Here is a 27,246-nt window from a genome sequence, read left to right as displayed (position 1 = left end):
CAACATTGTGTAGATACAACCAAACACATACACACACAAACCGATGTATTGTGTAAATGTGTAATTAAAAGAACACAGTTGTTCTCGGGGGTGAGTTTTTGTGCAAGGTAAGGGATTACGGTAAGGGACTCCGTGCGGTGTTCACTGTTTTCAGCATTTGCTTTTAATTTATCTTCTTTTCATTGCCTTTTCTTTTTCACTCTCTGCAGCGCTCAACAACTTGTTCTCTCTTCCATTCGTTGCAGCTCGTTGCAATCGTTGGATTTACTATAAAATACAACCACACCACCTAGTCCATTCATTCGTATTGGAACTCTTGAACGTATAAAAACAAAAATACCGGGGAATAAAACAGCGGATACCAAAGAAAAATAGAAAATCATCAGCAAAACAAAAGTGAAGTGGTTAAAAGTGAATTGTATGCGTATATAAAGCACGTTATTGTACCTAAATTGTATACTTGCAAGAAAAGCTATTGCTTGTATAGCGAAATTATTACGTGTGTGGAAGTGCAACGAATTTCATCACCGGAAAGAATCTGATATAGAAGCAAAGAAGTGCATTGCAAAGTCATTGGAAAAGTGAAGCGGAACGCAGTCATTGGAAAGTTCTAGAAGGAAAATTACAACAAGAATAGTAAAACGAGTGACTGCTATATTGGAGTGCCTTTTGCAGTTGAATCTAAATTTAAACACGTACTTTGTGTTCCTATAACGATTTAAAATTTAAAATTCACACCAAAATGGCTTTCATGATGCCTGTAATGAAGAACAACTATGACATTTATAAGGATAGTCGGTCGCGCAAGACTTCAGAGTGCTCCACCACCAGCTCAAATGGTGGCGCACCCACATTGTCTTCCGCTGTAGGTGGGCCGCCAAATGGACGTGTTCGCAAAGTATCTGAATGCAAGTCTGAGAGTTTCGCCACCTCACCTTCACACACCTATCGGATGCAGATGCAGCGTTGTCAATCATCACGCGCATTCCCTCGCAACGCATCGCGTACATCGCACTCGTCGGTCGCTGGGGTCCTTTCGCCTACGCGTTCTTTCAGCCAGGCCTCCAGTCCACCCAAGACCATAAATTCAGTGGAAAGTCACAATGATGTAACAAAATTTCATTTGCGACTGGTCGAGAAGCTGCGTAAGTCCTTTCGTAAGGACAGCGCAAAACGATCATGAGAACGCGAAAACGTTCTCCACAACAGCAACAGTAGTAGCAGCTATCCCCATGATGATGGCAGCACAACAAAAGCAGAAAACAATAATTTCAAATATAATAGGGAAATGCAGCAATGGCAACCCGATAGCCCCGAAAGTAGTGCGAGTAGACGTCAGTCGGCCAGCCGTGATATTGTCTGCGCGTCGGCGGATACCGCCACAACCCACAAGGGAATCGGTGATAATTCCGATATCGTCGATACAGATGCTATTGAAGACGCAGAGGATTGGCCAAATTTCGAAGACGATAACACCATTGGAGCGCCGAGTTCATTGGTCACAAACTTTGGGCGTCGCATCACGGCGCCACTAACGCGTGCCAATCTAAAGCGTTGTCACAAAAAATTCGCCAAAATGCAGCTCACTGTCGCAGCGCAGCACTCACTCGTAGGTAAAATCGGATCCTCATCTACGATTGAATTATACTCCAGCTCGGATGGTTCAAGTTTGTTTGGAGGTGGCGATCGACGACAACTGCTTACAGAAGGAGGGAAGGTGCAACAAAAACGCATTAAGAACGCGACCACAGTAAATGGTCATGTTGTTGGCACTAAATCGGAAGTAGCAGAGAAGCCAAAGCAAACGGAGGCGACAGGGCGCGGTCGTAAAATACGAAAACGCATGCATTTCCTGCGCCGTTCAACTTCACGGTTCAGTTCGAAGAGCGCGCCAGGTTAAGACAACATATTTAGACCAGAGCGGGTTTGTGCGCTTTCAGCTATAATTTGGGTTTCATGTGGCTACAGCGTTGGCTTTAGATGTTTGATGCGTATTGCTTCTAGCAGGGCGCTACAGCAGTTCTTAGTTTCGTTTGCAAGCGAACCTAAAGGAAAGAGAAAGATTTGTAAAGGAACAATTGCGTGGCAGACCTGCGCTCAAAATCCAACTGAGTCCCCGACACATCGTCTGTCTGCAGTTTGGTGCACGCGTGCATATCGTGATCAGTATTGTGACAGCAACAACTGTCGCTGTCCACACAAATGCAAGGTCACGCGCGCGTCGGCATTTTCAAGGCGAGTAGTTGAAAAGTGTAAACAGACAATGGATGAAGGATGAAGGAGGGCGCCGCCAAAAGTGTAGCAAGTTGGCATCGAGCCCAAAACGTTGAATGCATGCAGCTAAATCTGGGCAGGCGAATGCTGTGGTGGAAATGCGCTTCAACGGTACTTATTTGCGAAATTTCACTGAAAATGGCTACTTTTGGGCTCATTCGACAAATGGTAAGGGAAAATTATCACATAAATATACACTAATTCTAAAGACAGACAAGACTTACGTATAAGAAATTCTACATTTTGTAAATATTTTTTGTATCAACTATTAAGCATGTTTGGGCAATATTTTTCTTTAAAAATAATTCTGTTTTTATATTTGAATTAATGCAGTGTGATACAGTAAGAAATTAAATAGAGAAATTGGTTGTGGAAATAACAGCGAAAATACATACATCTGAAATTTGTATTAATATGCACACTTACCGATGGCTTGCATTCAAAATTCAAGAAAAAGTATAGTAGGTCAGTGAGCTTAAGAGACGAATACATAAAATAAAGTTTCAAACGGTTTTCAGGGAACTAAATGCTTCCAATTTCCTTAGAAAAAACACGAAAACTTACAATGTTGAAACTGCCATTTCCTAATCTCTCTGTAGTGAAAAGTATTAAGAAAAATTATTTTATATAACAACACAAATATTGTAAAATTGTTTTTGGGCTGCCATGAAAATGTGGGGATACAGGGGAAAGTTGCGAAACAGAAAAAACACAGTTTGCGTGAAAGCAAAAAATAATTAGCGAGAAGCCATACAAATCCCGCACATGGTCCTGGAAGCCCATTTACGGTTCTTTAATAGATAAAAGAGAAGATACATTTTTACTAGTTGCTAATACTATATACACACCTACATACATATAAGTGCTGACTTGTAATAAGAAAATAAATAAATAAACAAAATAGACTTGTCAAGTTTAACTCAAAGTTTTCTGCTTTATAATATTAATAACTGTTATTGAAGCAATAAAAAAAATTGTAATTAAAACAATATATATGTAGTTAATTCGCTTCTAATGTCTAAGTTAAGTAAAAATGCTTTACAAGTAAATGTATACAACCTATACATGTCTACATTAAATTATTTGTATACTAAGTAATACATATTTACTGGATACCCTGAATTACATAACTAATTAAATAAATATTTAAATCAAAACTTCCATATTGTTTTATTTTACTGGAAACATCGCGCTGGGTCGCCAATTTGTACCAGTGGAAGGCGCCTTTTTCACACTTAAATATGAGAAAATAGTTGAGGCACAAGTATCAAATAACCTATTTCTAGCGCGAAACACGGCTTATTATTTTAGAAAGTTACATACAATTATAGCCTACAGTCAACTGCCAGCTAGCCAAGCGTTGAACCAAGCACAACGAAATTAAGTCAATTTCGAAGCCCAATGGGAACTAATATTGGTTGCAACGTAAAGGTATGAGGCGGAATACTTAAAATTATCTACACAAGTAATTAAATTCCGTTGGAACAATTAACTGTCTGGGTGTGCCATTAAAGGCACTAAGTTGGTAAGGAATCTCATCTCCAAATGCACATTTGGATATTTGGCTGTGTGCGCATGCATGTATGTGAGTATATGTGTAAGTTACATTCACTATGACATCGTTTACTCGAAGTGGGATTTATATTTAATAACGAGGCTGCTCAACTATGCCTTGGAAATATTCCTTTTGTGAATTTTTCCATAATGGCAGCAGGCCTTCACCCAGTATTGCTGAGTGCCTTGGGAACAAGTGCTGCAAACTACTTACATACTTTTATTTACAGAGCTATTAATGGCTTCATTGCATAAGTATGAAAATGTATGCAGGCCCTAAGGCCTAAGAATTTGTTAGATAATTTGAGAGAAATGAAAAGGAATGAAAAGCTCTGCACTTAATCCCCGGGATGTACGATAATCGCATGATTATATGAGTATATACATATAATATAAACTCATATATATGTGTATGTGTTTGTAAGTATATATATATGGATTTATATAGACATAGTTCGACCTTTTTCAGAATTTTATTCGAGCTAATGCACACACCATATAAATATTTATTCTTGAATGAATAAGTTTTTATAATAAAATAGCAAAAATTAATGATGAATTTTGGCCAAACTGCTCCCAACACATCTACGACAAACATATTTTGATGGCCAGCCAGAAAGTCACAGCAATCATTTATTGCTGTGCAAAAAGCTTTAGAGAAATTCCGACATATCCTCAATACACATAAGGGTAATAAATATGCTTGTATGTGTGTATGAACAAATAGTATTGGTATGCGAGTGAGTATTAAAATAATATTCGATTCTTTTTCGTGAGTCAAGTGAGCGATTGTATACGCTCGGTGCCATCGAGCGTCAAATGATATGCCATTTAGAACAAATTCACAAGTATATACATATACATATATAATACACTAATATATATGTATTTTAGTATGCGCACGTACACTTTGTTGAACTGGCGACAACTAGGCGAGTTACAAAATTAAATGAAAACAAATAAACAAAACATTCAATGGGATTTTCCTTACGTATATATACAAATGCATACATATACATATGCACATACATATAGAATAAGAAAAACATATTTTTCACTTTCTGGCAATAATTAAATATTACTGCGGCTTGCTGTGACTATCAAATGACCTTCATGAATGAAATCTTAAAATAAATAGTGAATGCGAGAATTATGCGCCACTTTATAATATTTTGCAGTTGTAGTATTTTACCTAAACAAAAATTGAATTCGCCTGCAAAATTTAGAAAACCCTTTGCATGAAGCAATGGACGCTATTCAGCACTTTTTCATATAATTCAGTAATTTGGTACTTGCATAGTCATATACATACATACATATGTATTTATGTACATCCATCATTTGATTATACGATTATATGCCACCAAAAATGTAATTAGAATTTTATTAATAATTGAAATAAAATAAAGTACATAAGTAAGGCAAATATTTAAATAAAGCATTCTTCAAAATTTTTTTTTTTTTTTTTCAGAAACAAAATGGTGTTTAAAATACAGAGACACATTCAGTGCCACACGCACTCTTAATTTTAGCTTTACTACCTTCTCTCTCTTTTCTCAATGTATTGCTCACAAAAGCTACCAACTCATATTATTTGTCAAACTAACGGAAATCTAGGTTGCATGCTAATTTCAGGCTGCGTCGTTGTTATACTTAAAACGTTGCTTTTAAAAATGATAATTGGTAAGTTTTTCAACAATTCAAGGGCAAAGTTATTTTAATGCTTTTTTATGCTTTTTAAGATTTTTTCAGAGTACCAAGAGGCTGCTCAAATCGAGAGATTGGGCGAAGAAGTGGAAGATCAGAAGCAGTAGTGCGCTCTTTAAAACAAATGCAACTATTATGGCGTGAGAACGTAGCAGCCAAATAAACCGAATTGAAGAGGAAGCCACAAAACGTTCTTTTAAGTTCGACTCAAATAGAAGGGAAGCTGGGTCTTCCAGCGACAACCAGGCACATCACAAATTTTCGCAACACAGATTATGTAAAAGGGAAAAAACCAGTGTGCCCGCTTGTGTTGAAAACGTATCGTTAAACTTTCTCCGATGAAGAAAAACTCAACCTACATGGCCCAGATACGTGTGTGTTTGCCTTACTTAAGGACAATAAAACGCAAGGAGACCAGTATTAGACTGTACTAGAACTCAAATTGGCCATTAAGGAAGCTTAGGACGATTTGGGCCGTACTTTACCGAAAAAATTAGTGAAAATTAGTGCCAAAACGTATTTTTGAAGTTATTAATAAACATGGAGGACCAATTAATTATTAAATGTTCTGTAAATAGTTGACTAACTATAGCACTAGGACTTTTTGAAAAGGTTTGACAATTAATTTGCTTCATAAATAATTTTAATAATTTTTATTTTAAATACGGCTAATTTTCCAAAATATCAAAAAAAAAAAAATGCAACAAATTTTCATCAAAATATTACACTTTTTAATTAGTGTTGGTATACCCTATGATCAAAAAGTACGGGGAAGGTGATGTTGACTGTTTTCTTCGATTGCCAAGGCATAGTGCACCATGAGTACCTTTCATCGTGCCAGACAGTCATTAAAGATTATTTATCCGTTTTGAAGCGTTTCACAAACGGCCGGAAATGTGGGCAAACAATTTTTGGATTTTGCGTGATGATAACGCGCCATCGCACCGAGCCCAAATTGTACTGGATTATTTGCCCAAACACGAAGTAATTACCATCGTGCAAGCATCGTGTTCACCTGATATGGCCCCGTGGGACTTCTTTTTGTTTCCCAAGTTGAATTTACCACTTCGTGGAAGCAGATTTTAGCCGATAGAGGAGGTCAAAGACAAGGCCTTCGTCGGCCTACCAGGGTGCATGGAGGACTGAGTTAAACGTTGGCACATGTGTGTTGCTTCCCACCCGGTACTTTCTGATCATAGGGTATGTATGCTGCAAATAGCTCGGAAATCACGTTGATTTTTCAGTTTTCTTTTTTGCTAGCGCTCCTGTGCATGTTCTCCATATAACGAATACTCGATTTTTTTTTTATTTTTAAGGAAATATCCAACGCTGGCTCATCTATGTACATGTATACATATATTGAAATAAATACAATGCATTCATAGCGAATGAGCGACCAGATTTTGAAAACTTGATTCCCATCTATAATTTCACTAGATAAAAAAAAAAAAAACTGGAAATTTCTATGCATAATTCCATTGGTGATGATAAGCCATAGCTGCCCTCATAAGCTTCCCTCGCCTGCATATCTTCACTAAGTGCACTTAGCACCTGATGAAGAATATATGTATATACATATGTATGTATGTATGCAGCTTCACGCGCTCTCTTTTTCATTGTAGATAGCCATTAATAAATTGTTACTATGCCAATCTAAGGCAATAAACCGCTTTACCTAATTTAGCTGTCATTTTCTTAACAATTTCCTATGTTTAACTGCAATTTTCCAGTGCAAACCCGATTTACATATCCTACCCTCACATGTATGGTATATCTTTTGTCTGGTTAAATTGGTACTCAACCAACCACCCACCCACTGTTAGCTTAGAAACACGCTAAAATAAAAGGCATACTATAAATATGTTTATGAGAGTAGGCACCTTTAGACAGTCCATTATTAAACTATATATGCACTTATGGCAATTAGATAATAGTTCTTATTGTTGTTGCTTTTTATGTACACAATTTTATCAATTTGACGCTGATATTATATCTCTGTTCGGCTTGTCATACTGTCTTGTTTCGCAAGAGTTTTATGATTTAATAAATGTGAATTGAATGGCTGTCAGCTATAACCACAGCCAGTGAATGCTCATGCGAAATCTCCTCGGTAAAAGTGCTGTAACTCCCTGAATTTTGCTCTGATTGGCCTGAAACTTTGACATATAAACTTTTGGTAGAAACGCTATAACTCACTCAGTTTTGCTCTGATTGACAATTCAAAAACCATGAAAATCGGTCTGCAAAAACACAAACCTGTGAAATCTCCTCGGTAAAGGTGCGGTAACTCCCTCAATTTTGCATTTATTGGTGTTTTCTGCAGATATTGGAAATTGCCGTAAAACGAAATGCGAAGCAGTAAGTAGTTTTCCGCATTCATTTCAGTCGAGCATAGAAAAAACTTAACCTATGAATAGATATGTATATATGTATGTACATATAAGTATGTATGTGCAAATGTAAGCAATTTATGGTAATAAAGGTGGACGCACATATTCATACCTACATATATATATGTATGTAAATTAAGGTAGAAGTAAATGCGGAAGTATGCCAATAATACCCCTGGCGGGGTAGCAAAAAAGCATTAATCGCTCCATGAAGCAAAGCAGGTTTGAAAGAATAAGGGCTCCATCTGAGCAAAAGGTAAGACAGCAATAATAACAGTAATAAGAACATATATATTAGTAATGAAAATAATAATAATAAAAATAATAATGGATTTTAGATATTTACTCGCATTCAATATTAAGCAGCAACAGCCCCAGCGAATTTTCACTAGCCCTATAAAATTTTTTTAAATTAAGTTATCCCTGCTTGTTTTAAAGCTTCATGCACCCTCTGAGTGGTATATTTATATGTGCATGCACTACCCTGTAGCAACACCCAGAACTAACCAATGAAATTACTTTTTAGCTCACGATTAGTGGCAATCCGACAGAGACGAATTGTTCTGATGATGGCTAGATTTTCGCCAGTAAATGAGAAAAAATGTATAATAAATATATTTTTTACCTATTTCTCTAGCGTTCGAATATTTTTTATTATTTTCAACTAAATAACTCTCTGAAAAACTTTATACTTAATTTTGTTGCTCCAGCCCAATAGAAAAATGCGCGCAGCCATCCCTTATATACCCACTTATACCAAATTATATGCACGTAAATATGTATGGACAAGAGTAGCAAGGCAAACTTTTTATGGTACTGAACATCCAGCAGTCTTCCCTATTTGGTTTCTTACACGCACTCACCCTAAGCTCACTGGCAGGGCTGCCCACAGATAAGGGTCGCCTATCAGCCATTTGTGCATTTCTAGGTTTTCTCTGAAGGTGCTTGCCGCTGTTAATTACTTATTACGGAAATAGGTGCGTGAAGAGATTGAATTGCGATTACAATAGATTTTGATTTGTCGGACGTTTCCCTGAATGGGAGTTTTTGTTTGCCATTTCATGCCGAGAAGTGACTGCTATTAGACGATTTTTCTTACATACTTCAAAATGCGGGCGGGCGGTTACATTGCAATAAGAAATGCGTCTTAGCTGCATTCTCCACCGGTCATTAGCCTACGTTAAGCCGTGGAGGGAGGTAGGTAACAGTCGTTGTTTGCAGAATTTCCGGTGCTCTGCTCCATAGGTATATTATTTTCCATTCAAACGGATTCAAAATTCGCCCAAATTTATATTTGCTACAATCGGTGTATTAAAAGCTTACGTACTATGTGGTCGTTCACGCCTTTTTTAGGTTATTTATAGGCCGAACGAAAATAACTTGAATGAATATTAAAATTATAAAAAGTCTATAAAAAGTTATTGTGTACCTAAATATATTCGCCCAATATGTCGGCGCATAAGTTCATTTACATAGGTGGACGCAAACGCTTGTGTGTGAGTTTCTCACAAACGATTTTACATAAAATTAAAATTTATATATACCAACATGAAGACAATAAGACCGCCTATTTACATATGTGTAGGTCTGCCCACAGCAGTGGACCAATATTCACTCTCTGCACACTGTCTGGGCACGAGACTTACTATGCTTAGGACGCAAGCCGACATCGTGTAATACTTATGCATGGGCATGTGAATACTTGCAAGTGCTGCAGTGGTAGCAGTCAGCAGACAGAATGCAGAAGACAGACGATAATATGCATATATATGTATGTATAAATCCATGCACATGCATGGGGATATGAACAGAGATACGTACAGAAGTACGCATGCGGTTCTTGTCAAGGTAAGGTGAGTATGCAAAGATCTGACCTTCGGCCGAATGCACTTCGTTTGTTGCACTCATTTTTAGTTGCAAACTACTTACATTGTACAAAGCACGCAGGTAACACGTGCATGACATAAACACAACAGTAGCAAAAATATATTTTTAACACCAAAATTCCAATTTCAATTAGCAATCGATTCAAGTATTTATGTAATTTGGTGTTGAACGCCAGCTGTCAGAGCTGTTGAAAGGGTAAACAATAACAGAATTTTTCAAAACTCATACAGGTGATATTTTCTTAATATAAAAATCTATTTACTTGCACTATTATCAATGTGTGAAAAGCAAATTTCTTTTTAGGCTGACTGGTTGTTAATAAAATTAGCAAAATATATGTATGCATATACATGTAATTAAACGTATTGTCAATGATTTGCATGTGTGTACTAATTTGCTTTTTTACAATCCTCTGAATGGAAAATTGTCGCGTTGTGGGGGATATTTTAATGAATTTTGACGCAAATACCTACATTCTTGGGCATGAAAAAAGTTCAGGTACTTGAAGATGCCAAAACTGGCTGAAAATAACAGCCCATGAATGCAATGATTCGCCAAACGGGCGTTATGCCAACTAATTTGAAGAAAAACAGAATAGTTGAGAAAATAAATGCATTGAAATTTAAGTAAATTAAAATAAATTACAATTCTGCTATTATTGATGCAAAGCACAATGGCATCTACGAACTTATAGTATATTCAAAAATAGTTGCATGTTACATGTTACGTGTTGCATGCACCACTTAAATGCACGAAAAATAAAATGAGCAAATTATAGGTTTCCAAACGACAGAATATAAGTGAATTATTTAATAATTACTCATTTGCTAAAATAAAATAAGAACGAATCAAAAACGTCCACATTTTTTATTTTTCAAATAAAAAAGGAAACATACAAATTTTTTACAAAGCAGAAACAGTCATTTGAATGGTATGTAAGCGACTGCAATATTTATCAAAAGGCTAGGAGAGGCTATTTATTTACTATTCAAACGGATTTGTTGGCTTATGTATTGACAAGAGTTTTAAGGTGCATATTACAAATAGTGCAAGTTAGAGTTTTTGCTTTCCTCATATTAGTTATTTTTAATAAAACTTTGCAGTCAAATTGCCGTTGTAGTTCAAACACCACACTATTTTTAGCTAAAACTGCTGGATTGGCGGTTCTTGGTACGCTCCTACGCCAGTCAGCTTTACGTTATCGGCACGCATCGGATTTATATCTGTCCAAGGACTATCATTCCGCTACATTTCCCGTGCATGCATGAGAAATGTTAATATACAACAACAGTTCTTGGCCTTTTACTCTCATCCTTCAAAAGCATTTTGTTGAACTGCTCCAAAAACGAAAATCATTTAAAAATTGATTAAGTCAGTACGAAAAATTCCACACTGGCCAACCATAAACTATGTTTATGTATGTACGTGCGCACAAAAAACAACGCATAAAATTAAAGCAACCTATACCTTTTAATAATAGGTTTGCAATATATCGCACTTGTTACGTTAAAGCGTAACAACTCAAAATTTCCAAATTTTAGTTCTTTGCAAGAAAACAATGTACAGTGGTCATCTCTACCCACTGTAAAAATCGTTCAGTGATTTGTCTAGTCTTTCGTTAAAAAAAAACCGTTAATACCCTCTCTTTGTTTTCAGAACGACTTCTTTTGTCTCAACTAAAGAGTTACATTTTTAGTTGTCTCCAAGTGTTTGAACAAATTTGTGTCACATAAAGTGTAACATTTTGAATTGTGCCTGTTTACAACCAAACGGTTTGTTTAAAATATACCACTAAGTGTATAAAAAAATTTCAGGAAAAGAGTAACAACTCAAAAATTTGTTATTTAAGCGCAACTACTAAACAAATAAGAATGAAACAACCGTTATATTGTTTTTAATGATATTTTCGTGGAGTTACATATTTTTTTCCTTGTAATATATTACACGGTGTGACAAAAAAAAAAAATTAAATATACTTTTATGGAGACCTAGCACAACTTGTAGGTATAGTAAAACTAAGAAACATGGTATATAAATTTCCAACACACCCCCAAAATCTCATTTTATGGCCATAAAACCGTTTTTCAATAGGTTGATGTGGACAATCACTCCTAACTTCGCCAATTTCCATCCGATTTCGAATTTGTTTTTTTAGTTCGAAAGAACAAAAACAAGCCTTTTTGACAGTGTGTTGACAATTTTTCTGAAATGACAACTGACGAGACTGTAGACGGAAGTATTCGGAATTTTTTTATTTTTTCTCTATTTTTTCAACTTTGACATCATTTTTGCGATGTTATCCGATATTAAGGATTTTTTTTAGTACACTACTGTTATAGTAAATTTAATTTTGCGTCGAATGAGCTATATCTGACTGTAATTGAGTTAAAATTAATAGAGTTTTAAGATTTTATTTTTTTTTTACTAATTTGGTATGAAGGTATAACTTTACGCTACATGGGAATAAGGACATGTTTTGATGCGTTATTATAGATACGTAAACGGCCATCATTATAAAGCTCGAAAGCACATAAAGTATGCTGATGTTGCAACTGTTAAGAACCCCGTAGTCTTGGACGATATGATTGACTCAACTGCAGGACATGAACTGAAGGAAGTTCAACTCATTGCTGATGATGATCAAAGTGATAACAATAAACCTGATGATGAAGAGTACTTTCCGTCTGGTTCTAAGTCTTCAGAACGACACATTGTATCAAATTCAGATTTTCAGGATCTTTCTCGTGATTTACTTCTATCGGGAAGACAATCTGAAACGCTCGCTTCTCGATTTAAACAATGGAATTTAGTTGATGACGACTTCAGATGAATGATGATGATCGAATTTCTTCCAGAGAAGTACTCAAAACTGATGAAGAGAATGACAAATGTACCGTACCATACTAAACTCCAAAGGGCCGTTTCCAATGCATTTTTTAGTTTGGAACCAGTTCCGTTGTGTACTGCACCGTACCGCACATACCGTACAGTGCTGCACTGCACAACACTCCAATAAATATTATGTGTTTATAATGACACTTGTTCTCATTTTCATGCTTCGATGCCTACATATAAAATTAGTAAAAAAAAATAAAATCTTAAAACTCACACAACTCTTTTAATTTTAATTAAATTACAGTCAAATATAGCTCATTCGACCCGAAATTAAATTTACTATAACAGTAGTGTACTAAAAAAAATCCTCAATATCGGATAATATCGCAAAAATGATGTCAAAGTTGAAAAAATAGAGAAAAAATAAAAAAATTCCGAATACTTCCGTCTACAGTCTCGTCAGTTGTCATTTCAGAAAAATTGTCAACACACTGTCAAAAAGGCTTGTTTTTGTTCTTTCGAACTAAAAAAACAAATTCGAAATCGGATGGAAATTGGCGAAGTTAGGAGTGATTGTTCACATCAACCTACTGAAAAACGGTTTTATGGCCATAAAATGAGATTTTGGGGGTGTATTGGAAATTTCTCCTATACCATGTTTCTTAGTTTTACTATACCTACAAGTTGTACTAGGTCTCTATAAAAGTATATTTTCACTGTCGCACAGTGTTATTAATATTTACGGAAACAGTTTTTCGTCTCTACTGAAAATGTTCAGATTTTGAGTTGTTACACTTTAACGTAACAAGTGCGATATATTTCATTTAAAGTTCCACCCCACAAGCAAGTCAACAAAGACATGACCTACACTCAGGTTAGTCGATAAAAGCACGCAGCACCCCAATAGGAAGTGAATTAGTAGCGAAAAGGAACTGTGTCTTGCTAGAGAGGCAGTGGGAGTCATAAAAGCGCATAGACGAAAAATCAAAGTAAAAGGCAGCCAAATTAGAAGAGAATTAGAGAATTAGAAAACTGGTACACTATTTTTTATGGGAATCAATAGGTTTACTGCTCCTAGATGTGTACGTGCGGAAGAACACGACAGCTCCATATGAAAAACTTTGTTCCAAGTGAGACAAGCAACACCCCCAAGTTTATTCCCCTGGAACTGAGGCTTGTTTTTCCAGTGTACTACTACTCATGCTGTATATTCACATGTAAATATAAGTATGTATGTATATACAATGAACTACGCTGCTTATCGGGTGTTACACTTTGTGCGCGTATTTCATAGTGCCGCATGAGTTCGTTATTTCCAGAGAGGCCGAAATGTGGTGCGCAAGGGTTGTAGGTTTATGGCTGAGTTGTGTTTTCCAGTGCTTCAAGGACACTAAATGACAATTGGCCAGCTGATAGTAATAGTGGCCAATACTTATTTGTTCATTATTTACAATGTTTACAATAGAACTCTTTAAACTGAAGTGAAAGAGTTCCAAAAGTCAGCGGAAAGCCTTTTGAGCGAACGGTCGTTCGTTGGCTCCTAAAGTTATGCGAGGCAGCCAAACACGGGGAAGCAGCGTAAACTTTTTTCAGGCCACTGTGGCTTTTGGCGCTCGCTGCTCTCCGTTTGCTTTGATATACTCGTATTTACATATTTATATACAAGGGAAATATTTAACTTCAACAGAGAGCCGAAACGAGCGAAAGCAAGCTGCGATGGTGACGCGAGAATACTCGCACGCGACCAAAGCGGCAACAAAAAAAGAAAAAAACAACTTTCACTTCAATTGCAGAATCAAAACAGAGAAACTATGAATGTTATTCACCTCATCTAATACGAATGGGCAACAAGGCAAATACATTTTTGATTTACATATTTCTTATTTTTCATGTTTTCTCTTTTTATTAGTGCCACAGTATGGAGCCGTTGCAAAGGTTTCTTAAGTTGCTTTAATTGTTTGTAATTATAAATTATGGTTTATTTAACGTGCACCTATAATTTTGCTTTTCTCGACTTCACAAGCATGGCGTAGCTCCAAACACTCTTTTATTACAACTTGGACTGCCGAAACAGGTTGAAGCGTCAAGACACGCAATATTTAATAATTCATTAAAGAAGAGGCGAAAAATTTGATGCAGTAGAAAAAAATATCCAATACTTTCAAATGTGTCAAGGCAACATCTTACCAAAATGTCCAAAACACATGCATATGTAGTTGGTAACACGAAACGTTTACCAAAAGCCTGACAAAATTTTAAAAGGACACGTTATATTAAAATCAGTTTAAAAGTTCTCCTGAACCAGTCTGGTCATTTGTGAGAAAAGAAAATAGACAGTATAGTAACATACGCTTAGTTGCACCGCCATGGCAGAGGAGCTTGTCTTGAGTACACCTTCGACACTCGCGCCTAAAACACTCTGCTTTCACGGTGCTCTGGCCTGGACCATACAAATATTTCTTATTGTTTTTCTTGTGGCTCTCATAGCCTATATTCTGCGCAAAATTATACAAGGTCCATTTTATCGCAAACGTAATCGCATCGACGACAAAGTCGTCATCATTACTGGTTGCAATGCGGGTATTGGCAAAGAGATCGCATTGGAGCTGGCTCGACGCGGAGCACGCATTTACATGGCCTGCTGCGATGCTGCGCTTTGCGAGGCTGTGCGTCTGGAGATCATCGACAGCACCGGCAATCAGCAAGTCTACAATCGTGCGCTGGATCTGGCTTCCCTGGAGTCTGTGCGTCAATTCACCGCACGGTTTACGGCGGAGGAACAGCGTTTAGATATTTTGGTGAATAATGCGAATGTTATGACGAATTCTCGTTCACTTACGGCCGATGGTTTTGAGTATCAATTTGGTGTCAACCATTTGGGGCATTTCTTACTGACAAATCTATTGCTGGACTGCTTGAAGGCTGCAGCACCAAGCCGCGTGATCGTAATAAGCTCCTTCATGCACCTCTTTGGGCGCATCAATAAAGACGATCTGAACAGCGAGCTGCGTTATTCGAAATTCTTTGGTTCCTTTAGCAATAGTAAATTGGCTAATATTCTCTTCACGCGCAAACTATCGAAAATACTGGATGGTACGAGCGTAACGGTGAATAGCTGTAATCCCGGCATCGTGCGCACTAAATTCATGTTTCAAAATCAAAAACCGGCATGGCTGTGGTTCATTCTGGATAAACTTTTCAGCCCAGTGGCTCGCACACCTCGAGCTGGTGCACAGACTGCGCTGCGCTTGGCATTGGATCCCAAATTAGAACGGTCAACTGGCGGCTATTATTCTTACTACATTCAATGGCCACTGCCACCATGGGCCACAGATAAAAAGATGACCGATTGGTTGTGGCGCGAGAGTGAGAAGATGGTGGAAATGCCCAATAGTGACCGCATTGAAACAATCGCAGTGTGAACAATCGAGAATCGGGGAGCAGAGAGTTGAGCAAGAGAAGTTGAGGTTGGCGAAACGATTTTGTTTGTAGAATAAAATATTGAATAAAAAATGTTGCTGTGTGTGAAATTCAACTAAAATGCAAGACTGCAGAGCACACTTTCAAAGATAGCTTCTAACTGCACAGTCCCATATCGCAGTGAAACTCCCACGTATCTTTTCCCCATGATCTTCCATCTACATGCGCACTGTAGCGTGCCTTCTAGCCTAGATTTTGGTGCTAATTACTTGCACACCTGAAAAAATTAAAACGAAATTAATAAAACTTACCTCTACTTTAAGAGCTGCAGCTCTGAGTGGCAGCGAAAGGCGTACACCGAACAGAAAAACTGGTATTTTATCTGTTTGTGTTGGTATCTCATTCCATCGCAATTGCCACCACTTCGAAGCCATGGCGTTAGTATTTGCCGGTTGGCGGACGTAGTAGGCAGTGTATTAGCCTGTGGGTTATTAAAAGAAAGCCATAAAATTACTACGCAACGGAGCGAAATTTGAAAGTAACTACTAAAATTCGAGCTTACTCGCTCTAAGTGGCGCAGTGATGACAATGGAAGTTGGTAGTGAGTTGGTTAGTTGGCTGTAACGGCACCTTAAAGAAAGTTGCTTTGTAAGTATTCATCGCAAGCACGCTAAATCTCGGCTAATATTAACTTGGCTTATTGTACAATCGGTGATTTTTTAATTTCATAAACAGAGTGAAGAAGTATGTCCGATGAAGTGCTGAGCCCTCTGGGAGACGAGGAAAAATCATTGTGTTTTCGCGGTCCCTGGGCCTGGTTGGTTCTTGTTGTTATCTGTTGCATCGGTGCTGGGTTGGTCATGTGGCTGCTGCGCAAGTGCGTACAAGGTCCCTTCTATCGCAAGAAGACCCGCATCGATGGTAAGGTGGTAATTGTGACGGGTTGCAATACGGGCATCGGCAAGGAAACCGCCATGGAGCTGGCGCGTCGTGGTGGCCGCATTTACATGGCTTGCCGCGATGCCGCACGTTGCGAGACCGCTCGCTTAGAGATCATTGAACGTACACAGAATCAAAATGTATTCAACCGCACGCTAGATTTGTCTTCATTGCCGTCGGTGCGGCAGTTTGCAGAACGTTTCTTCGCAGAAGAACAACGCTTGGATATTCTCATAAATAATGCCGGCATAATGTCTACGCCGCGCAAGCTCACCGTCGATGGCTTTGAACAGCAGTTTGGCGTTAATCATCTGGGTCATTTCCTGTTGACCAACCTATTGTTAGATCGTCTAAAGTCTGCCGCGCCCAGCCGTATTGTTGTAGTGAGTTCAGCGGCTTACATCTTCGGGCGCATCAACAAGGATGACTTGAATAGTGAAAATAACTACTCAAAATTTTTGGGTGCCTATTGCCAAAGCAAATTGGCTAACATTTTGTTCACGCGAAAACTGGCTGAGTTGCTTAAAAATACCGGAGTGACCGTCAACTGTGTTCACCCGGGCATTGTCCGCACAGAATTAGGCCGATATAGCGTGTCCAAGCACTGGTTCCAAGCTTTTTCATTCCGCTTGTTTGGTTGCTTCGTAAAAACACCCAAGGCAGGTGCACAGACCACGTTGAGGCTGGCGTTGGATCCAGCGCTGGAAAAGTGCACTGGTGACTACTACGCAGACTTGATGCGCTTTCCGTTATTGTCGAAGGCTAAAGACAAGGAGATGGCCGATTGGTTGTGGAAGGAGAGTGAAAAACTGGTGGGGTTGCAGGGAGAAAATGTGGTGCAAACAATTGTGGTGAATCAGTGAAGCAGGTGATAGAGCAAAGGAAAGCCAGAGGAAGAGGGAGAGTAAGTGGAAGAAAATTAGAAGTAAAAGAAAGAGCAAGTGGGTGTGCATGGGGCTTTCCGTGCAGTTTTTTTCTTTCAATACATATTCACATAGTCTCTAAGTCTGTATAAGTGCATAAAAATATAATAAATAACTTTAGTTTACTCACAAAAATTAAGCGCATTTTTTATAAATTTCTTGTAAACACTTTTTAGGCCGTACAACTGAAGACTTCTGCTAATTGGTGCATAACAAGTAAGTAAACAAATATTGCTGACGCTGTGCCAACACCATCGGTGCTAACAAATCGCGGCGCTCGATCGCCAACACTAACGAAAAAAGTATAAATAGAACTGAAAAAACACTAACATTTCCATATGAATCTTTTTTTGGATTCGTTTTTTGTTTTTGTTTTTGTTTTATTTTTGTCGCGCTCTTCATCTCTACCCAAGAATGTTAGTATTCTGTACGCCGTGATCTATACCAGTGAATACCAAATACTCACTGGAGCTTCTCGGTTACGAGTATCATGTTTTGACATTGAACTCATTTCGAAATTCACTTCTTATCAGCAATTCGCAGGCGTTATGCCTGTTTGTAGGGTGCAGCCGTTTGCGAAGCGGCCAAGTTTTGTTCCAGCAGCAGTAATTGGAACGTTTGCATTCAGCGTTTATTGCAACGATATACATATCGTTGTTGTACTGTTGTTCATAAACAAGCAAGCTACAATTGAACATTGCTCGAATGTGGCGAGGAAGTTCATGGAGAACCGGTTGCCAGCTACGGTCTTACAATGGCATTGACGTTTAATTGCCAGTATGCGAGATGCCAACACTAACACAGATGGCATGACGGGAATACTAAGCAGTCATCATGGAAACAATTTTGCAAGTAAAAACGCATAAAGCGACTTTAGAAAATTTGCTAACGAAGCGGGTAGTGCAAGCGTGAAGGCTGGTTTCGCGTTAGCACAGTACTTCATAAAATTCTTCTTACTTCCACATTGAGTTTGCGAAGTCGCAGCACAAAAAGAGAGTAGGTGTGTGGGTATATTTCAGAACATTTACCAAAGTTGCCTAGAATGCCTTTAGCGCTTTTACCTTAGCAATCTTTATACTTTAGCCAGTGGCTATAAACCAGTTAGTAAAAGCGTATGCATTTGACGCGGTGTTGCTTACACGCTACACTTAGCGACCACTGCAGCGGAAGACAACTGTATTTAAATACAAAACTGCCCGAAATATTTAGGCTATCGTTTGCCTTTAGTACCTCTGTACTATGGCCTCTGTATATAGGGCCACCGCCACTTTCACCACCTCCAAAAAAGCACAATAATATGAGTTTATGGCGGTTGAACACCGCGCGCAGATCATGTTGACTTGTCAGGTTACATTTAGCAGCGAGCGAGGAAATTACGCTTCGTCGCCAGTTGGAGTGTGCTGCGACTTGGAAGTCAGTTTAAGTTCGCCACTGAAGGCGCAAAGTACACGCGTTAATCAAACAAAGTTAGTTTATTAAGTAAAACGCACTAACAAATACTTGCTTACTTACATATTCATTCGCATTCACATATAGATAGCAGTATGTCAGATGGGAAAGAGGAAAAACTATGTTTCCACGGCATTTGGGTTTGGATATTGCCTGCGGCTTTTGTCGCTTTCGCCATAGTGCTATTCCTCTGGCTGCTGCGTAAGTGCATACAGGGTCCACGTTATCGCAAAGAAAATCGGATAGATGGCAAGGTGGTAATTGTAACCGGCTGCAATACAGGCATCGGTAAGGCAACTGCTTTGGAGTTGGCACGTCGAGGCGGTCGCGTTTATATGGCTTGCCGTGATGCAGTGCGTTGTGAAGGCGCGCGTCTGGAGATTGTCGAGCGCACAGGCAATCAGCATGTCTACAACCGTACGCTAGATCTTGCATCGTTGGAGTCTGTGCGTCAGTTTGCCGCACGCTTTCTCGCCGAGGAGCAACGTTTGGATATTTTGGTAAATAACGCCGGCATCATGGCTACACCTCGCAAACTCACCGTCGATGGTTTCGAACAGCAGTTGGGTGTGAACCATCTTGGGCACTTTTTGCTGACGAACCTGCTCCTGGAACGCCTGAAGGCGTCCGCGCCTAGTCGCATTGTAGTTATAAGCTCGGCCATGTACATTTTTGGGCGCATCAAACGCAATGACTTGAATAGTGAACGCAGCTACTCGAGCTTCTTTGGCGCCTATTCGCAGAGCAAATTGGCTAATGTGTTGTTTACACGCAAGTTGGCTGAGCTGTTAGAAAGCACTGGCGTTACGGTGAATTGCTGTCATCCCGGCGTGGTGCGCACGGAACTCGTGCGTCACATTAAGTTCCCATGCTTTGGCTTGTTGCACTATCTCGTGCAATTCTTGTGGAAGTCGCCGGAGGACGGCGCACAAACTCAGCTCCGCTTAGCGCTCGATCCCGCGCTGCAGCAATCTTCAGGCGGCTACTACAGCGATTCAATACGTTGGCCGCTTTTACCGTGGGCGAAGTGTAAAGAAACGGCTGATTGGTTGTGGACAGAGAGCGAGAGGTTGGTGGGACTCAAGGAGGGCGCGAAGAGCAGCGAAATGGAATCGGTGACAGTGAATGGCGTGCGCTCTTAGTTGGCTTTACATTTAATTACTACTAATATACATATATGTATGTATGTATGCACGTAGATATGTATGAGGGAAATATATTGGTACAATGTGTGTAGTGAATGAAAAAGCAATAAATAAATTTAATAAACGGTTTATATAACAAGAAAATTTATTTGTGAAAAGATGTGCCGGTATGAAGATTAGCAATACATATTCGGCGGCTCTCCGCACACCGCTTGGCACTCGATTCGGTTGATAAATTGATTCCTCACAAAGCGGTAAACAATGGCCAACGCATGCGAGCACACGCCCCCATAGAGCAAATGACGAGTGGGCCGCTCAAATGTGCTTTCACGCTCAGTCCTCTATTCGTCTCGCGGTTAGCGTATTTTGTTGTTCATCAATCCAAAAATTTTCATCCACAAATACCGTAAATAAACAACTATCATCTGCACGTACACAAGTAGGTGCATATGTGTAATGTTTATATACTGTTTGCTTACATTTATGTATATGTAAATGGGTCTTGGATGTACATACATACATACATACATAAGTATCTCTCCAAGTGCATTGAATATGTTTTTTTGATGGACTTGCAAAGTCGTACTGAGTCAGTGCTTCTTCGAACTCATTCAATAAAAATTTTGCTCGCAGACTTATTGCTTTTTATTCAATCGAAATAGTATTGTAAAAACGTTTGCTTTGGTATACGCGGCTACCAGTCAGCCCTGTAGCCCTGTAGCCCTGCCGCCTCTGAGGATCGCTTGCGCAGCTCAATTCTGTGAGTGGCCGAGAATAAATCGTGCCCTTGCACCTTGCACTCAACGGGACATTCGTTATTCATGAGCTGACTATTTATTTAAATTATATATGTACACTGAGATGAATGCAATCGACCTAATCGGCACAACTCAGCGCCACCCACCGTTTGTTCTGCTCAACTTTGGCTAAGTGGAACAGAACAGCAGATGGGTTGGAAATCATTGCAGAAATTAAACACGCTATGAATGGATTATTCGCAGCTGTTAATATTTTGATTTGGTGCCAGCAAAAAAAAAACAGTTGACAATGGCAAGCTGATAAAATAGGCAGAATTTTATAGCCGATAGAAAAAGAGAAAGTAGTATTCGCATTTTGAAATAGATTTTTAAATGTGTCGCCATTCTCCTTGTTTATAAATATTTATTTCAAACGCAGTAGATATGCCAGTATCTATCTTTCACATCAGCATCTTAGCGATATTCTGAAGCTCAAAACGTGGCATTATTTTTACTCTAGGCAGACAAAGGCAAACTTTTTCCAACGTGAAACATATCTCAAAAGTCTTTTATAATACTACACAAGAAATTGGAGTAGTGGCCCGATATTTATTCCATCTAATAATGAAAAATCCAGATAATTTAAAAATACATATCTTCCAAATGAGCCGCTGCTCTGGCTAAATTCTTGCAGTAAAAGTTCTCCATTTCACTCAGTTCTCCTCTGAGTTTCTTGAAATTTTGACTCGTAATTAGAAAAGCGTCAGCCTGCTCTAGCTGAATTCTTTTTTTCGAATGCCGTCGTAGCCGAATCAGGAATGCGTAAGTACGCAATAAACTATCATAAAAACTCCACTTAGGGGGAAACAGTTTCACATTCATAGAAGTGATTCAGCGTAACGCGTTGCGTGAACTGAAGGTCGTTTCGGAAATAAAGTTGGAAAACTGTTTCGAAAATGGGGAAAAACGCAAGCTTAAATGTAAGTAATTCAGTATTTTAATAGGATTAGGAATTTGAACAGCGTACAATAAGTTTAAAAAACTTCTTAATTCATAGCGTTACAACGCGGGGTGCGTCAAAGCTTCCTTCAAAATGCTCCTCCAAAGCGGTCTATCTTGAGCTGTTGCTTCGTAGTTACGTATTCCCAGCTTCTTAAGATTGTGGTTCAGTGCGTCCATCCAACGGTTCCTCGGTCTGCCTTTGGCCTTCACGCCCATTAGCTTTCCTGTCAAGGCTTTCTTCACGGTACAGTCAGCAGGCATAGGGATCATATGTCCTAGCCATCTTATGCGCTGCGCTTTAACAAAACGCACAGCTGTCTCGTTTTGAGTTAGATCGTTCAGTTCAGAGTTCAATCGGATTCTTTAGGTACCATCATCCATTCTTATTGGGCCAAAGATCTTACTTAAAATTTTTCTTTCCATGCGAACAAACTGAGCACAATCATCAACCTTAAGAGTCCATACCTCACAACCATATGTTAGGATTGGTCGAATAAGGGTCTTGTACATAGTGAACTTTGTAGCTTTAGACAAAACTGGGGACTTGAATAAGTTAAGGTGGGCGTAATACGCTTTGTTGGTTGCGTTGATGCGATCCCTGACGGCGGAAGTTGAATCACCGCTACATGCGAACATAACTCCTAGGTACTTAAAATGCTGCACTGCTTCAAAAGTACACATGGAAATTTGGCATCTGTGCAGGCCGCCTCGATTTCAACAGATATTTGGTTTTGCCCTCGTTTACAAAAATCGTTCGCAATTTTGTTAATTTTTAAAAACATTTCTTTTAACTCATTCCTATTTCTTGAGAGAATAGCGATGTCATCTGCATAAGCACATATTTGGGTTGTTTTAGTTATCAAGGTACCACCTTTGTTGACTTCGCTTGATGCTGCACAAATTGAATATGACTGTTGATAAGGCATCACCTTGTTTTACACCTGTTTCAATAGGGAACGACTCTGTGAGCTTCCCTTGAATGATCACTTTTGCTTGTGTATTTGTGAGCGTTGTGCTAACGAGCCTTATTAGTTTGGCAGGTATTCCAAGAATAAGCAATATGTGCTGGATCCTATCTCTTTTAACACTGTCGAAGGCTTGTTTGAAATCAATGAACAGGCAGTGAACATCTAGCCCGTATTCATAGTGTTTTTCAAACATTTGGCTAAGAACAAAACATTGGTCGATTGTAGAGTTGCTTCTACGAAATCCGCATTGGTAGACTTCAATTATTCTTTCAGCATATTCGTTGATTCGTTCATAGAGAACATTTGTAAAGAGCTTGTAGGCCGTGTTAAGCAGTGAGATACCACGATAGTTATCGCATACTCTCTTACCACCTTTTTTGTGTACTGGGAAGATTATGCATTCTTTTTCCGTCGTACGTCTATTATTAAATGGTGGAGGCACTTATGTAACTCCTCACCACCTTATTTCAGGAGTTCAGCCGCTATAGAGTCTTCTTTTAAAAAACTTAATACAAATAAATGAATTTCTGAAAAAAGCTCGCGAGCGAAGTTTATTTCGAAATAAGAATTTACTTGCTACTAGTATACTTTTCCAAAAGTATATATGTATGTATATAGTAAAAATTTTCAAAAAATTCCGAATTTTTAATTTAATTATGCAAAATATCAGCAAACCTTTTTCTCGTACTTTTCCTCTCAACTAGTGCAGTTTTTTTTTTTTTGTTTTTTGGATATTTTCTAGCCATTTAAACATTTTAAGGCTTCATATACGACTCCATACCTACATAAATTTTTTCACTCTCCCAACCCTGAAAATGTTAAAATGGCTGTATATAATTAAGGGAATAGAGAATGACAATTGTACCAGACCACCTTTTACTGCCGAGTGTATGTGAAGTATGAGTTATGAGGTATGTTTATAGAAGTAGTTTTAAGTCTGAAGTCAAAAAAGCTTAAGTGATCTGTACAGAAACATTTACGGCAGGCAGATTTCTGGCAATGTTCAGAGGCGATCGTTCTGCTCGCTGTAAACTCTGATCTCTGATTCCTACTGTCATGCTGACCTAAATAACATACATAGGCATGTACATACATATGTATATACACTTCAAAGCTAAAATCTGAAAAAGCGAATCATGTGTGTAGTTCATGCATTTAAGGGAGTTACTATTTTTAGCCGCGCTTAGCTGCCTTCAGCCTTCTTTACATACATATGTACATACACACATACATATATACATATATATATTTTATGACTTATATTTACTTTACTCAGTTTGCAGTTATTCCATAAAACGACGTAAAAACTAATTTTTATTAATCTATTATAATTGGATTATGAAATGCAATCACCGAGTAAAGCCATGCACACATTGTTACAGTTTTAAACAGATATGTAAATCTATATACAACCACATATGTACATATGTATATGTATATACAGGCATGCATTGCATACTCTACAGTGTAGAACGTGATTTTATTAATTTTACCTCGGTTTAATTCATTTGTACTTAGTGTCGCGTTGAGCGTTTGCGAATCTATTCATTGGACGAATTCACCCAACAAGCAGAAAATGTACAAAATACGTTGCTTACATGCTTATATACATATGTACGTACATGCATTGTTTTATATGCGTATACAGATATACACACATACATACATACACATCCGTAGTATACATGAAGCAACAAGTACGAGCGAGCACAGCGCAAAAACTGTGTCTCCACAAACAGTGACACCATCTGTGTTGGAGTTACTTATGAGCGCCTGCAATTTAATAAACTACAAAACGATATTTTTCTTTCTGTATTAACTCGCTGAAAGCCAGTGAGACAGATGTGAATAATTGATTTTTAATCAGTACCAGTTTAAAAGTAGATATTCCAGGGCCACTTTCGCAAATCACTCACAGCCGTTTTAACAGATACCTATGTATGTATCTTTACAGCAATTGAGATAATGTTTATTGACATAGAATGTTGAATAGTTCGCGCAATGAAAATGTTAGTAGAATAATGTAAATATAGCACCATGCGCAATGTATATAAACGTATGTGTATATGTATATGCATGTTGACAAAGAAATGTTGAATCTATGTTGACAAGTTATTCTCAACATATTTCAATGAAAGTTCTCGAAACCTCAGTTTCAGCCCTTAGACGAATTGAGCGCCAAGAATATTCAGCACGACGGTGTGCACAAACATGCCTACAGTTAAACCTATCAAGTTTTAAGCAAACGTTTAGCTAAGTAGTAACCACGTTTCAATTTTGCATGGCCTGCCTGGTATGATAGCCTTTTAGAACAGCAAAATTTTCCACTAATTTTCGATCAAACAGTCGGAATGTTTAAGGGTAGTTTTTCAGAACGAAATACTTGACTCGTATGCATTTTTTTCTAGCTGAGTTGCTGTAGCAACAAGGGGGTTAATACACTCAGCGCAAATTTCACATAAAACGAGTGGAAAATTCCATTGCTTATAATTCGTTTTGTTTAGTAGCGGTTCTGCGTTGTTTTCGCTCTGTTTTTTTCCATTGTACATGAATATGAACACTACAGTCATCCGGCAGTGTCTGTATGGATGTATGTATGTACATACAGTGGCTCACAGCTTATTTTATGCAGTGCATAGTCTCAAATCCCAAGCTTTATAACTACAAAACTAAGAAGAATTTGAAAAAGAAATTGGTACCATTAAAAAGATAAAAAACTCAAATTTAACAAAATAACTTCATTTATTGTGAAAATATATATTTAAATAACTTTAAACTACGAAAACCAAAAATACTGGTTAATTTCAGATCACAGCTTATTTTATGCAGTTACTTATAATTATAAAAAACTTAATATTAAACATAATTTGAAGTATTTTTAATATTTGGTATGATAACCCTTGTTGTCTATAACAGATTTAAAGCGATTTTGCATTGATGTCACCATTTTTTTTTTAATATCTGGCGAAATATTCGTCCACTCCGTTTTCAGCGCCTCCTTTAGGTCGATTTTGTTAGAAATCTTATGTTTCCGGATATTAGTTTCTTTATTGAGTTCCTTATTTGGTTTTCGCCAAACATAGGACATCCCATCCGAGCCGAATATGTTGAATTTCGATTCATCTGCGAAAATAACAGAATTCCAGTACTCTGACGTCTCTGAAACATGCTCATTGGCAAATCTAAGTCGGCAAAGTCTATTTTTTGGGCTGATAAAAGGTCTTTTACGTGCTACTCGGCCATGAAAATCGTGTTTGCGCAGAATACGGCGAACAGTTTCCACACTACATTGTTTACCGAGGTCAGATTGAACTGCAGAGGTCAGTTTCGGAGCCGAGAGTCGTGGATTAGCTTTTATCCTTCTTACAATAGTTCGCTCATCAGTGTCACTGAAAATTTTGTTTGGTGGTTCCCTGCCCTTATTATGTACACGATTTTCATGGACGAAGCGCTCGATGATTTTTTGTACTGTAGGGGCGTTAATGTTAACTATTTCTGCTATTTTTCGCTGCGATTGGCCGTTTTTGAAATGGTGAATAACCAATTCACGTTGACCTATCGTTGTTCGCGGACCCATTTTATTAATCACATTAATTGACACTTCAAATACTAAAATCAAACTAAAAAGCGAATACAAAGTAATTTTATAAATAAGCGATGATATTACATACGCCTACTACTCTTAAATAACGTAATATTTAAGTACCGTTGTACAAAGAAGCGACTGCATAAAATAAGCTGTGACCTGAAATTATGCAGTATTTTTGATTTTGGTTGTTTTATGTTATTTAAATACATATTTTCACAATAAATGAAATTATTTTTCTAAACATGAGTTTTTTATCTTTTTAATGGTCCCAATTTCTTTTTCATATTCTTCTTAGTTTTGTAGTTATAAAGCTTGGGATTTGAGACTATGCACTGCATAAAATAAGCTGTGAGCCACTGTATATACATACACACATATTTGCCATTTTTCATGAAGGCACAGCGGACACTGCAGCAAAATATTTCGA

The 27,246-nt window shown here is 38.1% G+C and overlaps 4 protein-coding genes across 4 annotated transcripts; all 4 read left to right on the top strand.

Annotated features, from left to right (window-relative positions):
* The first annotated feature begins 288 nt into the window (after window positions 1–288).
* On the top strand, window positions 289–3,431 carry LOC129237234 (uncharacterized). The gene has a single exon (XM_054871817.1). It carries the CDS (start codon window positions 743–745, stop codon window positions 1,181–1,183), a length of 441 nt encoding a protein of 146 aa, XP_054727792.1. The 5' UTR covers window positions 289–742; the 3' UTR covers window positions 1,184–3,431.
* An 11,582-nt stretch (window positions 3,432–15,013) lies between these two features.
* On the top strand, window positions 15,014–16,069 carry LOC129237233 (retinol dehydrogenase 12-like). The gene has a single exon (XM_054871816.1). The coding sequence runs from the start codon at window positions 15,014–15,016 to the stop codon at window positions 16,067–16,069; it is 1,056 nt and encodes a 351-aa protein (XP_054727791.1).
* Window positions 16,070–16,393: 324 nt separating this feature from the next.
* LOC129237232 (retinol dehydrogenase 12-like) lies at window positions 16,394–18,022 on the top strand. The gene is made up of 2 exons (XM_054871815.1): window positions 16,394–16,715; window positions 16,803–18,022. The coding sequence occupies exon 2, from the start codon at window positions 16,814–16,816 to the stop codon at window positions 17,867–17,869; it is 1,056 nt and encodes a 351-aa protein (XP_054727790.1). The 5' UTR covers window positions 16,394–16,715; window positions 16,803–16,813; the 3' UTR covers window positions 17,870–18,022.
* A 1,250-nt stretch (window positions 18,023–19,272) lies between these two features.
* On the top strand, window positions 19,273–21,157 carry LOC129239200 (retinol dehydrogenase 12). Its single transcript, XM_054874543.1, has 2 exons — window positions 19,273–19,395; window positions 19,466–21,157. The coding sequence occupies exon 2, from the start codon at window positions 19,474–19,476 to the stop codon at window positions 20,518–20,520; it is 1,047 nt and encodes a 348-aa protein (XP_054730518.1). The 5' UTR covers window positions 19,273–19,395; window positions 19,466–19,473; the 3' UTR covers window positions 20,521–21,157.
* The last annotated feature ends 6,089 nt before the right edge of the window (window positions 21,158–27,246 follow it).

Source organism: Anastrepha obliqua, chromosome 2, assembly GCF_027943255.1.
Source record: "Anastrepha obliqua isolate idAnaObli1 chromosome 2, idAnaObli1_1.0, whole genome shotgun sequence".
Classification (NCBI taxonomy): Eukaryota; Metazoa; Arthropoda; class Insecta; order Diptera; family Tephritidae; genus Anastrepha; species Anastrepha obliqua.
This window is presented reverse-complemented; position numbering and strand designations above follow the sequence as displayed.